The sequence below is a fragment of the Accipiter gentilis genome, chromosome W (assembly GCF_929443795.1).
Source record: "Accipiter gentilis chromosome W, bAccGen1.1, whole genome shotgun sequence".
Taxonomy (NCBI): domain Eukaryota; kingdom Metazoa; phylum Chordata; class Aves; order Accipitriformes; family Accipitridae; genus Astur; species Astur gentilis.
The window spans coordinates 14,581,885-14,593,973 of record NC_064918.1 but is presented as its reverse complement, the minus strand read 5'-3'; the positions used below and the strand labels follow the sequence as shown (position 1 = coordinate 14,593,973).

At 59.1% G+C, this 12,089-nt stretch overlaps 2 protein-coding genes across 11 annotated transcripts; one reads left to right on the top strand and one right to left on the bottom strand.

Moving 5' to 3' along the window:
• Positions 1-4,744: 4,744 nt before the first annotated feature.
• Positions 4,745-11,290, bottom strand: LOC126035347 (uncharacterized). Its single transcript, XM_049793879.1, is given in 7 exon segments — positions 4,745-5,107; positions 5,110-5,137; positions 5,267-5,389; positions 5,874-5,930; positions 6,879-7,050; positions 8,706-8,893; positions 11,177-11,290. Coding segments are annotated over 7 exon segments (948 nt in total). The 3' UTR covers positions 4,745-4,841.
• On the top strand, positions 7,210-11,183 carry LOC126035300 (sigma non-opioid intracellular receptor 1-like). 10 transcript variants are annotated; one of them, XM_049793763.1, is made up of 6 exons: positions 7,591-7,765; positions 8,555-8,755; positions 9,293-9,385; positions 9,706-9,775; positions 10,203-10,379; positions 10,784-11,183. In XM_049793763.1, the coding sequence occupies exons 1-5, from the start codon at positions 7,606-7,608 to the stop codon at positions 10,333-10,335; spliced, it is 657 nt and encodes a 218-aa protein (XP_049649720.1). In that variant the 5' UTR covers positions 7,591-7,605; the 3' UTR covers positions 10,336-10,379; positions 10,784-11,183. The 10 variants fall into 10 exon arrangements, with proteins under 10 accessions (XP_049649719.1, XP_049649720.1, XP_049649713.1 ...); XM_049793756.1 differs by having other exon boundaries at positions 9,488-10,379; XM_049793758.1 differs by having other exon boundaries at positions 9,293-9,573; positions 10,203-11,183.
• Positions 11,291-12,089: the final 799 nt, after the last annotated feature.

Below are 12,089 nucleotides of genomic sequence, written 5' to 3'. Positions count from 1 at the left end.
GGGTGGAGTCCATATACTTATATATATGACAAGGAAAGTAGTAGTGGTTGATTGGAAAAAAAAAAGTAAGATCTGGGCATGATGTAGATGGTATAGAATAAGGGGTGGATAATGTCCTGTGTTCAGCTGGGATAGAGTTAATTTTTACAGGAACCTGGGAGGCGGGGCAGCTGACCTGGACTAGCCAAGGAGCTATTCCATACCATGTGCCATCATGCTCAGTATATAAATGGGGATCGGGCCGGGGGGTGGTCTCTGTTTTCGGGGGAGGAGTGAGCGAGCGGCTGCGTGGTCCTTTGTTACCGGCTGAGCTGGAACTACGACAGGAGTATTAACTCCATCTCAGCCAGACCCAATACCCTTGGTCGAGCCAAAGTCCTAGCAGCTCTGGGGAAACCATGTCCCTTGGTAGCCTGACCCATTTGTTTCAGCAGCATCAGAAAACAGGATGGTGTCCTGGTTTCAGCTGGGATAGAGCTAACTGTCTTCCTAGTAGCTGGTACAGTGCTATGTTTTGAGTTCAGCATGCGAAGAATGTTGATAACACTGATGTTTTCAGTTGTTGCTCAGTATTGTTTAGACTATAGCCAAGGATTTTTTCAGCTTCTCATGGCCAGCCAGGGCACAAGAAGTTGGCACAGGACACAACCAAGGCACCTGACCCAAACTGGCCAACGGTGTATTCCATACCATGTGACGTCCCATCTAGTTTAGGAACTGGGAAGTGGGGGGGGGGGGGGCAGGGAATCGCTGCTCGGGGACTGGCGGGGTGTCGGTCAGCGGGTGGTGAGCTATTGCCCTGTGCATCATTTGTACATTCCAATCCTTTTATTACTACTGTTGTCATTTTATTAGTGTTATCATTATCATTATAGTTTCTTCTTTTCTGCTCTATTAAACCGTTCTTATCTCAACCCAGAAGTTTTACCTTTTTTCCCGATTCCCTCCCCCATCCCACTGGATGGGGGAAGTGAGTGAGCGGCTGCGTGGTACTTAGTTGCTGGCTGGAGTTAAACCACGACAGATGGAAATGAGACTACATTCCTGGCCATCCCCCCTTGAGTGTCTCTACATCTCCACATACCCCACTGGGCTAATCCCTTGCTCCTTGCAGAGCACAGAACGTGCCAACCCATTGCAGAAGCACCACAGCCCTTTCCTAATCCCTCATGGCTCTATAAATGCGCCACAGAGGGAGTACATGCCTCCCTGGGACCTTGATGCATTTTTAATGCATAACTCTGTGCTTGAGCTTCAGCTCAGCTCCCCTCACTCCCCCCATCACCTGCTCCACTCACCCTCCTGGAACAGCTCAGCATGGGGATTGTGGAGGATGTATTTGCCCTGATGCTGAGGGACAGGGGCTCAGGACAAGGGTGACCCCCATCCCAAGGACACTTTTCTCGGGACAATCTCCAGCAGCTCCCCTGCAGAAGTGAAATGGCATCAAGGCACATCCCTACAGGGCATCCCAACAGACCTCAGTTTCCCTTTGATGCTTCCAGGTCAGGAGCAACGGCCAGGTGCCCCACAGCCCCTCCACTCTGCCATCCTGCACCCAGGTAGATGTTTTTAACCTCCTCCCCATAAATCACTGTAACTACCAAAATATAAAAGGCTTCGGGGCACAGCAGTGATGGTTTCTACAAATTGCAATGCATCCCCAGCAGCCCCGTCCTCACCAGCCCGACACCTCCCCACACCACAGGGAAGGCTCATCTCTCCCTCACGGTCCTTCCCACCCCATCAAGCAAGCTAAAAACAATTGGGGGGGAGTGGAGGTGTGTTGGAGCGGCGGAGGAATGCACATAAGTCGACCCAATATGAGTGATAGAAGTGATTCAACTTTATTTGCACAGATAGCTCATATTTATACAGTTTGCAATAATTATGCCTACTAGTCCTAATATGATTGGTACATTGCTAATGTTTATTCATTACTAAAACATACCCACTTGTGATTTGCAGCTATGCGTGTTCCGTAACTTTCTCATGGGAACTTCTTCAAAAGTTACTTATGAAGTTATGCCAAGGTCACACCGTCCCTGTCTTTCTCCTGATAACAGCAAGAGCAGCTGTTGGTTTTCTCCTGATATCAGCAAAGCCAGCTATTTTCGGCCAAGGCCTAATCTTGCTGCTCAAACTGACATTCTTTCACACAGAACTCTGCTCGCACAACTTTTCCATAGGCCCATGTCCTTTTTCAGCAAGCCAGTTCCCAACAGAGGTGGATTTGTCATGGGGAAGACGGGGGCTCAGCACAGCCAGGGTCCAGCTCTCATAGCTAGCTGCACCCCCCACTCCTCCTCCACCTGCTACTGACTTCCCCCCTGAGTTTTTCAGGAGATGCTTTCGGGGGGGGGGGGGGGGGGGGAATATTTTTTATTAAAAATTTAAAAAAATCTCAGGCCATCTCTGAGCTATTTTAGTAGCAGCTAAACTCCAGCAGGCTGCTACCTGCCAGGGAGGGCATCCTGGCACATGCACCCACGCTCCTCGGCACATGCTGCCTCCCCAGCCTCCATCCTAAATCACAACACAATAAACAGGCTGTTCATATAGATGCTGTTTAATTAAGCAATATGGATCCTGCCTCAATATTTACAATCTCACTTGCTCTGATTTATTAGAGCAAGAGTCATTTTTAAAGACGGCAACTGTAAAGTTTAATACTGCTTGACTTACTGCTTTGTTACAACTGGTTCAGTGGCTAATCACCCCAATCTGGATTCTCACATTTAAGCCAATTCTTTGCCGCTTTTCCAGGGCCCTGGGGAAGAGCCAGGCAGATGGGAGGTTGGCACGAAGGCACTTACTGTGATGAGAAGGGATGGGGGCTGCGATAGGGATGGTCGCAAAGCCTGGCCAGGTGTTGGCTGTCCCAGGAAGGAAGAAATTGGTTTGCAAGAGGCCAGACTCTGAGCTGGGCACCCCCTGTGCCATGCAGGGGGGATGCTGCATGCAACAATGGCTCCAAGCTCAAGGGTCACCCCAAAATCCACCGCCTCCTCCCCAAAACGCTTGGGCACCTTGGGAGCCCTGAAGCCAGGGGGTGGGATGGCTCACGAGCTCTGGGATGTGGTGATCGGGGAGGAGGATGGGACCAGCACCCAGGATGGCCACAACCAGCCTGGTCCTGAGCCTCACACTGGCCAGCCCCCACCCTTGCCCACGAGTGGGGATGGGGGAGTGATGCACAGATGGGGCGGGGGGACATGGCCCTCCCCACAAATTATGGTCTTGTAGGTAGGAGGAGAGCATTTCCCATCTCACAAAATACTTCTAGCCCCCAGGAGACCACTCATGGACTTGACAAGGAGGATAGGGGCCTCGTTAAGGAGTTATGAGAATGGCTCTTCAGTGACAAATAAAAAATATTTGTGCGAAGATGTGATGGCAGATGGCGCTGGGCATCCCCCCACATCAGCTGTGGAGCATCGCTATCTGGGACCTACCCCTGCATGGCCCTGGGGCTTCCCTGGGGGAAGGGGCTATGGTGGGGCAGAGCACAGAGCTGGTTGCAGCATCCCCCCATCCCAGCCTAGGGATGGGGCTGCTGCTGCCCCATGCCATGGGGTGGATACTGGGCGGGGGGGGACACTTCAGCACAGTGAGCCAAGCTAGACCCCCTGGCAGCCCCTGGGCTAGCAATGAACCAGCCCCTCACTGCATCCCAGCAGCCCCGGTACCCGCAGCACGTAGGACGAGGGCTGCAGCCCCAGGCAGAGACGAGGAAGAGGAGCAGCTCCAGGGCCGGGCATTCCTGCCAGCAGCCTCCATGCAGCGAGTTTGCCAGGCCTCAGCCCTCTCCCAGGAGCTGACTAAACCTTGGACAGCAAGAACTCCTCCCTGCTTCCAGCTCCTCCCCGAGCCTGCAGCGCTCAGAGACAGGCGCAGAGCTCCCCCCAGGGAGGAAGAAGAGGCAACGCAGAGACAGGGCCAGCAGCAAGTGGCATGGGGCTGCTGGCACATCCCCCGCAGCCCTCAGTGTTATTCCCCCCCCCCCCCCCCCAGCAGCTAGGGGTCCCCACCAGAGCCCCCAAACCTCCCACCCAAAGCTGTGAGTCACCAGGGCACAGGCAGAGGCACTTTGCTTCCAGGTTTTATTGGCCAGGAGGGCTGTGCCCCTCCACGGGGCAGGCAGCACTCCCCACCAGTAAGACTGGACTGGGAGGAGGGTGAGCCCTTTAGTGGTTGTAGGAGCATGCTGCAGAGGCAGGAAGATGCAGCCTGGGATGGGGAAGGAGACAGAGTGCATGGTAATGCAGCAGGATTAGGACTGGGGTACCCGAACAGGCAAAAACAGTCCCCAAGCCAGGACCAGCCATGACAAGGCTCAGGAGAAGCTGGGAGACCTGAGGGCTCACAAGTGACATGAGTTCCCTGGCCTCAGCTGTAACCACCCCCAGCTGACTCCTCTCCCTGGCCTCACCCAAAGCTGGCTCCACTGCTCCTGTCACGACATCTCCTTGGCCCTCTGCTTGTAGTGTGCCTTGTCGCACTTGAACAGCCTCTGCATGGTGGAGGCCAGGCCTGCAGGAGAGTGCCAGGGAGCTGCACCCTGAGCTGGTCAGCCCCCACTGAGGGCAGGCAGCGTACCTGGCTGGGGGGGAGGTCACCCTCAGCACCTCTCCCTGGGTGGACATCAGTGACAGGCAGGAGGGATGCACTGGCCAGTCCCCCCCCATCCATGCAGACAACCTGAGCAACACAGCAGGAGGAGCCCCCATTCCTAATCAGCCAGCACCCCAAAAATATGGGGCACCACATGCTTCATCACCTCAGAAAGGGTGACAGTCCCCCCACCAGTACAGCCTGCACCTGGACACACAGCTCCTGCCCTAGCATAACAGAGGTGCCCATCCCCCCCCCAAGCCAAACCCAAGCAGCCCTGAACCCCAGGGGGACATGGACCCTCTGGCACCAGCGAGGCTGCTGCAGAGCTGCCTCCTAACGAAGGCTGAGCCCAAAGGACATGGGACAGGGGCTGGCAGGGTGTGGAGCCACTCGCTGTCCCTCTTGCCCTCGCAAAGGTCCTGGAGGCGGCAGATGTGGCGGCAGGGCAGCAGCAGGATCTGGAAGGGCCAGGTGGCCCAGTATGGCACAGCCAGTCCACATTCTCCACCACCAGCCACTCCTGCGGGACACTGTGCTCAATGGAGACACACGCAGCCCCGACACCCCAGGGGCTCTGCTTTTGGGGGCTGGGGGGCCCACCCCAGCATACATCCAGCTCCCAGGGAAGAGATGACAGCCACGTACTCACCTTCCAGCAAGCCTCCTGCTCAGCATACTCCAGCAGCATGGGCATGCTGTGCTGGCTCAGGTGCTGCTGCTGGGTCTGGTCCTCCAGGTGCACCTCATTTAGGATGAAGCTGCTGGTGCATACCTGGGAGGGACATCAGGGTGCAGGGCCAGGTTACCTACTTAACACCCCCCCCCACCCCCCCCATGCCACCCTGCCCCATCACCCAGCCCAGAGATGCCAACACATCCCTCTGCAGTGCCTCACCATCCCTTGGGCGCTCTGGGCTCATGCCACAGCCCACACACACACCTAAACCCTGCCAAGCTGGGAGGATACAGCCATGCCACCCCATGTGGGGTGCCGGTACCCCCCATTTGCAGGGGTGCCCCAGCCATGCTGCCCATCTGCAGGTCCATGCTGCCACCAGGCAGAGAGGTCGACATATAGCAGCCGCAAGGGATGGACCCCAGGAGGGGAGGTGACAGGACAAGTATGGAGGGATCCTTGCTGCAGAAAGCTTTGGGACCAGGGGGGTGATTCCTGTTCACATCTTCCGCCTGAGTTTGTTGTAGGGTCACCCACAGGGACTCGCAGTTAAGCCAGGTCACAGGTGGGACAGCCTCACCTGGCAGTGGGGGTATGGGTTGGAGCAGCCCATCATCACTCCCTTGTTCTCGAAGATCTGTGGAGGAAGAGGTTTAGCCAGCAGGTCCCAGTCCCAGGTTGCCACGGTGTCCCCAGTGCACCAGGAAAGTGGAGCCTTGCACCCGCCTGGAAAGGCTAAGTGGAGTATAAGGTGGGGATGGGGGACCCACATGTGGCTGGGAGGGTCCCAACTCCTGGTGCTGCCAGAGCCCCCAGCCCCAGCCTCCCACCTCTGCCTGAGCCCCCTGGGGCAGGGAGAGAAGGGCAGCCCCCACCAGCCCCAGACCTGCACCCAGGGGTAGGAGGCACCCAGCTTGGCCAACAGCTCTGCCCACGTGTTGATGGCAGCCCAGATCTCTGCTGGGAACACAAGGGGCAGCGTCAGGTCCAACCGGGGGTGGAAGCACATCACCTTGCTGCAGAGGAGACACACGTAGGTGGCCAGGGCTGCAGGGTGTCCTCAGGGCCCCATGTGGCCCTGCTGCATCACAGAGGGACAGGGGAAGCTGAACAGGGATGAGACCCCCGAAATCCCCCAAAACAGAGCAGGCATGCACAGAACAGGCATCGCAAGGAGGGGTGTGGGCTCAGTCCTGCTTCATCCCACGGGTCCCAGCTGTCATCACAGCCCGGACCCCCTAGAGCCATGGAGGTATTCACCACATGCCCCAGGCTGCTGCTGCTTGAAACAAGGGGTGATCACTGTCACCTGGTGAAGGACAGAGCAGGGAGGGAGAGGGGACCAGGGCAGCACCCATGCCCATGTAACCTACCCTACAGCCCCCCCCCAAGACCTGAGCCTGGGGGTCCCCAGCAGCCTGCTCTTCCCCCCGAAGTTACTAGGAACATCAGGCTGCAGCACAGGGAAGTCATTTGGGAAGACAAAGGTGCCCTCGTACTGAGGGTTCACCTGCCAGGGCAAGAGATGGGGTCAGGGGGGACAGGGCGGCAGGGAGAGCCTGGATGCCTGAGTCCCCGGCGGTACCTTGCCATTGGCCCGGGTGGCCCCAGGGCAGAGGGGGTTGTTGGGGTCCCAGAGGGCCACGTCCTCGGGGGCAGCTTCTCCAGCTGCCCCTGCCAGGGGTGCTTCACCCAGTGGGCCAACACCAGCACCCAGCCATCCCGCAGCGGGTTGTAACGAGCATGCTGGTGCTGCTCTGTGGGGAGAGAGGAGCGGGGCATCAGGGAGGGAGGGACGCGGGAGGCAGACCTCCGCGGGCCGGGCACCCCCCACCCACCATGCCCCCTCCTCGGATAACCCTGCAAGAGGGTCTACACTCTATTTTACGCCCCCAGACCCCCCCCCCCCCCCCAGCTTCACCCCTTCCTCCCTGTCCCAGTCTGGGGGGGGTTTCCCGCTGCCACACACACACACCCCCGGGCAGGAAGGGTCCCCGCAGCCCCCGCTTCCCGGGTTGCGGCTGGGCTGGGCTCTGCCGGGGGTCCGGAGGGAGGCAGCCCCGGCCGTACCGCTGGCGCGGAAGCAGCCGCCCCCCACTTCCTCCTCCCCCACCAGCGGCTCCATGCTGCGGCTGTCCCGAAAGCCCCGGCGACAGCATCAACATCGCCCTGCGGGACCGGCTCCTTAGAGCCGCCGCCGCCGCTCCGCTCCGCCCCGCCCTGCTGGAGCAGGGCCGCCCGCGGCTTGGCCGCGGCGGGGGCGGTCCCGCTCCCCGTCCCGGTGCCGGCGGGGCAGAGCGGCGGCGGGCGGCATGGGGGCGGCGGGGCGGCGGGCTCTGCGGCAGGCGCTGCGGGCCGGACTGGCGCTGGGCGTGCTGGCGCTGGTGCTGCAGGGGCTGCGGGGCTGGCTGACCTCCAAGCGGTACGAGTTCACGCCCGCCGAGATCGCTCAGCTCGCCCGGCACCACGCGGGTACGCGCCGCCCGTGGGGACGGGGCCTGCGGGGGGAACAGGACCGAGGAGGGATGGGGACGAGGAGGGGGGGGCAGCGGCCTGGGCTGGGGAAGGGACCTATAGCGGGGATGCGGGATCGAGGAGGTCCTGATACAGGGGGGCTGGAATCACGGGGGGAATGGGACTGGGGTCAGGGAGGGGCCGGGGGGCTGCGACTGGGGCAGCAGGACCAGTATTGGGAAGGGATCAGTACCAGGGAACTGGGATGGGGGATTGGGGTAGGGTAATGGGACTGGGATGAAGGAGGAATGGGGTCTGGGGCAGCCGGATCACCCAACCCTGTTGGGGCTGAACCCGGGGTTAAGGCAGCTCCCTCTGTGCTGGGGCTGGTCCAGGTCAAGGAACCAAGCCCTAAGTGGGTCAGGGGCAGAACCAACCCCCCAACTAGGGTTGGAGGGGAGGGCTGGCCCTGTAGGGTGCAAGGTGTGTGGTCACAGCGGAGGGGCTGCATGTCACCAGGGCAGGGTGGGTCACTGTCACCTTGCTTGGGTCCCCCATATAGCCCAGCACCTGGGATAGGCTGTAGGGCTGGAGTGCTTGGTGCTGCACATCTTCCATCAGCATCCAGGGAGGCAGCGGGGCTGGGTCTGCAGCCATGGGGATGGAAGGCTGTTGAAAGGAGACATTTCCCCTAGGGAGACCCCTCAAAGGATGTGCTGTGACCCTGTGGCTGGGGAGGGGATTCAAGGGGGGGGGGAGCAGGGCTTGCTTCGTGCCAAGGACTCATGGTGACCCCGGGTGCTACAGGGCTGGACCACGAGCTGGCTTTCTCCAAGATCATCGTGGAGCTACGGAAGAAGCACCCAGGGCACATCCTGCCAGATGAAGACCTGCAGTGGGTGTTTGTGAACGCAGGCAGGTGGATGGGCTCCATGTGCCTCCTGCATGCCTCACTCACCGAGTATGTGCTGCTCTTTGGGACAGCCGTTCACACCGGGGGCCACTCAGGTAAGCAGGAGACAGGGCTGGCAGGTAAGGGGTTTCTCTGAGCTCTTTCCACCCTGCTTGTTCAGGTCCAGCTGCCCTGGCCGTGGTGTGCCTGGGGCAGGGAGCCCGCTGCTCCACTTCTGGATGGGAAGCACGATGCTGGAAAACACCCTCCACATGAGGACCAGCCCCCGCGGTGTTCCGCAATGCCTGCAGGTCCCGGCACATGCTGTGCCATGCCGTGCCACATGGCCAGGACTCTCTGCATCCAGCTGGCCGGTGGTGGCAGGCATCACATTTCCCAGTGCTTCATCAGGGAGCAAATGCCAAACATGCTGGAAACAATGGAGCTTAAGGACACTGAGCAGCCCAGGCTGTTGGGATGTGGCTGGTCACACAGGCAGCCTGGGTACCAGACCCAGCCACACTCCTTGGTGTGTTGAGGCCCTGGGGCTGGCATCCTTCCCCCCCCAGAGGGCTGCTCTGTGGCTCAGACCTGGGCTCCTGAGCTGTCCCTGGCAGGGATGCTCTAAGCCGGTGCTGCCTGTCCTCCCTCAGGTCGGTACTGGGCAGATATCTCCAACACCGTCATCTCAGGGACCTTCCAGCAGTGGAAGGAAGGGACCACCAGAAGTGAGATCTACTATCCAGGTAAGCGCAGCAGCCATGGCGCCCTACAGGCTGTGTCCATGTCCTGGGACATGATTGCTCTGTGGGCTGGTCCTCCACTGTTGCAGAGCCTCTTTCTTCCAGCTGGCAGAAGCCAAGAGCTCAGGATGGGGCAGTTTGTGTCCCCTGGGGCACATCCCAGCATCTCAGTGGGTGCCAGTAAGAGAAAAGTAAGCAAGACTGGGGAGGGGTTGGGGTGCGCAGCCCGGGGTGCTCAGCCCTGCAGGTCCTGGTCCCACCCATCTCTTTGGGAACGATATGGGGCAGCTGCTGGGAGCTGTGCTGGTTGTGTGTGTTGGCAGGGGACACCATCGTGCACCAGGCAGGAGAGGCCACGTCGGTGCAGTGGAGCGCAGGCACCTGGATGGTGGAGTACGGCCGGGGCTTCATCCCCTCCATGCTTGCCTTCGCCCTGGCTGACACCCTCTTCAGCGCTCAGGACTTTGTCACCCTCTTTTACACCCTGCGCGTCTACGCCAAGAGCCTGCTCCTGGAAGCCAATGCCTTCTTCAGCACCTTGGGCTGCTGAGCCCGGCTCACTGGGGTGCCCTGCTGGGCACAGCTGGCTCCTCTCCTCCCAGCCTTCCTCCCCTTTCCTCCTCCTCCTCCCCAGGCTCTATCAGAGGCAGCAGGAGACCCCCTATGCCTCCCCCCAATTGCTCTGTCCTTCCCCATGGGCCAGCTGGGTATCAGGACAGAGGGACCGTGGCAGTCACCGCAATGCAGACCACCAGTTCTCTTTACTACCTGCCCGTCCCCCCTTTCAAGCAGAGCCATGTCCTGCTTTTCCATTCCCCAGGGCTGGAGTCGCCTTGTGGGGTACGAACACCTCTGTGTGCCCCTGGTGTGCAGCAGGAGAGGGGCTGGGGTTGGCTGTCCCTGGGCTCTGCGAAATTTCTGCAGCTCCCGAGACATCAGGAGGAGGATGCTAGCAGAAGCCAGGCTGCGCCATGCCCCTTGGGGCAGGGTGCACAAGGTGAGCTGGGCCAGAGCACCCACTGTAAAGGTCGGCCAAGAGGTTCCCTGGCAGGCTGCCAGGTCTGCAGGCAGCACAGGGCACTGTGTCCAGCTGGCAGCATCTCCCATGGCTCCATCCCCACTGACATGGGTTGGCAGCACACAGTGTCCCCCTGGCACAGGGCGGGATCTGCGCTGGGACCCCCCAGCAGTGAGGGGATGCCCAGCCTCTGTGCTGGAGGTCCCTCCTGGTCCCCTGCGTGTCATCTGCCCGAGGGGATAGCTGGGGCTGGAAGAGGGTCCCTTTCCCCACGGTCCCCCTCCCTGCAGTCCCCCCCCAACGGGGAAAGCTACCACCTGTCACTTTAACTGAGAGCCTGTTCTGTGTGGCCTCTGGTCTATGCACATACCTATTGTCTGCAGGTGCCTGAACCTCTGTAGTAGCTCAGGACGGGATCTCGCCCCTTGAAACACTTCCCCTGGCTGTGAGACCCCCTAGGGATGGCCACCCTGCTCAGCTCCTGGTGCAGAGTCCTGGTCACCGAGGGAGTGCCGTGGTTCCCTGGCTGAGCCTGGCTGCAGACCCCGCTCGCAGCCCTGTGGCCAGACCCAGGTGGGCTCGCTGCTTGGTGGAGGGCTTTCGCCTCTGCGCTGCTGCCAAATTAACGTGTGTGTCCCCAGCCACCAGGCTTGTAGCATGTCCCTCCTCCCACAACCCGGACTGTCCCTGTCCCGCCAACTGGCAGCCCCATACACGGGCTACTTCTTAATTTGCCACCCAAAAAGAGATGTCAGTAATAAAATTGTTCATCCCACCTGCTTGGATCCATGGGAGAGTCCGTGGAGCGTGCTGAGCCCCTGCCATGGGGAACGGTGCTGGATCTGGCCACCTCCAGGCTCAGCAGGGGTCCTGCTGGCAGCTGGCATCATCCTGCCCAGGGTCCTGGGAGCCAGGAGGTGCGGTGCTGGGCAGTATCAGGCCTGTCTCAGCTCCCAGGGACTGGCAGGAGATGGTGCTGTTACTCCTCTCTCCGCTGCAGTTGCTGGGATCTGAAAGCCTGGGCTGGTGCCAGGGCCCTGCCTCCGCAGGGAACCCAGAAGTCCGAGGGGGCTCTATCCTTTTTGGAGATGGTGCCTGTAATAAACTTTGCATAATCAATTTGTTAATCAAACCTGTTGGTTGTTAAAATATATTGATCTCTACAACTTAGTAATTAAGCTGCTTTTAACCACACTAACGTATTAGACAATAAGCACAGCAACAATTGTAGAAACTAGATATTGAGCTAAGTAAGCAGGATGTGCCTGTCTTGATTACCTTATCATATAACTCCTCAAGAGCAGTTTTCTGAGAAAATAAGGAACTGGTCCCAGAAACAGGCCAAGGCCGATTCCGTGGCTTGGACAGATAAACTTGAGGGAGTGTCCTCTTGGAACTAATTGTAATACCTCTTGGAACTAATTTTAATACGAAGCGGGAATAGGTCATGAATATGTATAGGCGTACCGGGAAATCCCATACATATGTAACACTTAACTGTTTAACTGTGAAACACGTTACCGTATCAGGTGCGCGCCGTTGGTGGAGCGGAGACTCCCCGGCCGCCCAGCGCTGTTTTGCCTGCTTGATCGCTTGCTTCAATAAACCTTGATTGGATTATCCACGGGCTGGTGTACAAATTTTTGTCGTAACTTATAACAATTTGGTGCCGTGACTCGGATAAAGTTA

What these genes read in the sequence shown, in the direction of transcription:
- LOC126035300 (XM_049793754.1), top strand. Translation starts at nt 7,606, where the DNA reads ATGGGGGCGGCGGGGCGGCGGGCTCTGCGGCAGGCGCTGCGGGCCGGA. An exon ending in GCTCGCCCGGCACCACGCGG is followed by an intron (nt 7,766 to 8,554) that starts GTACGCGCCGCC and finishes CGGGTGCTACAG; the next exon opens with GGCTGGACCACGAGCTGGCT. An exon ending in TCACACCGGGGGCCACTCAG is followed by an intron (nt 8,756 to 9,292) that starts GTAAGCAGGAGA and finishes GTCCTCCCTCAG; the next exon opens with GTCGGTACTGGGCAGATATC.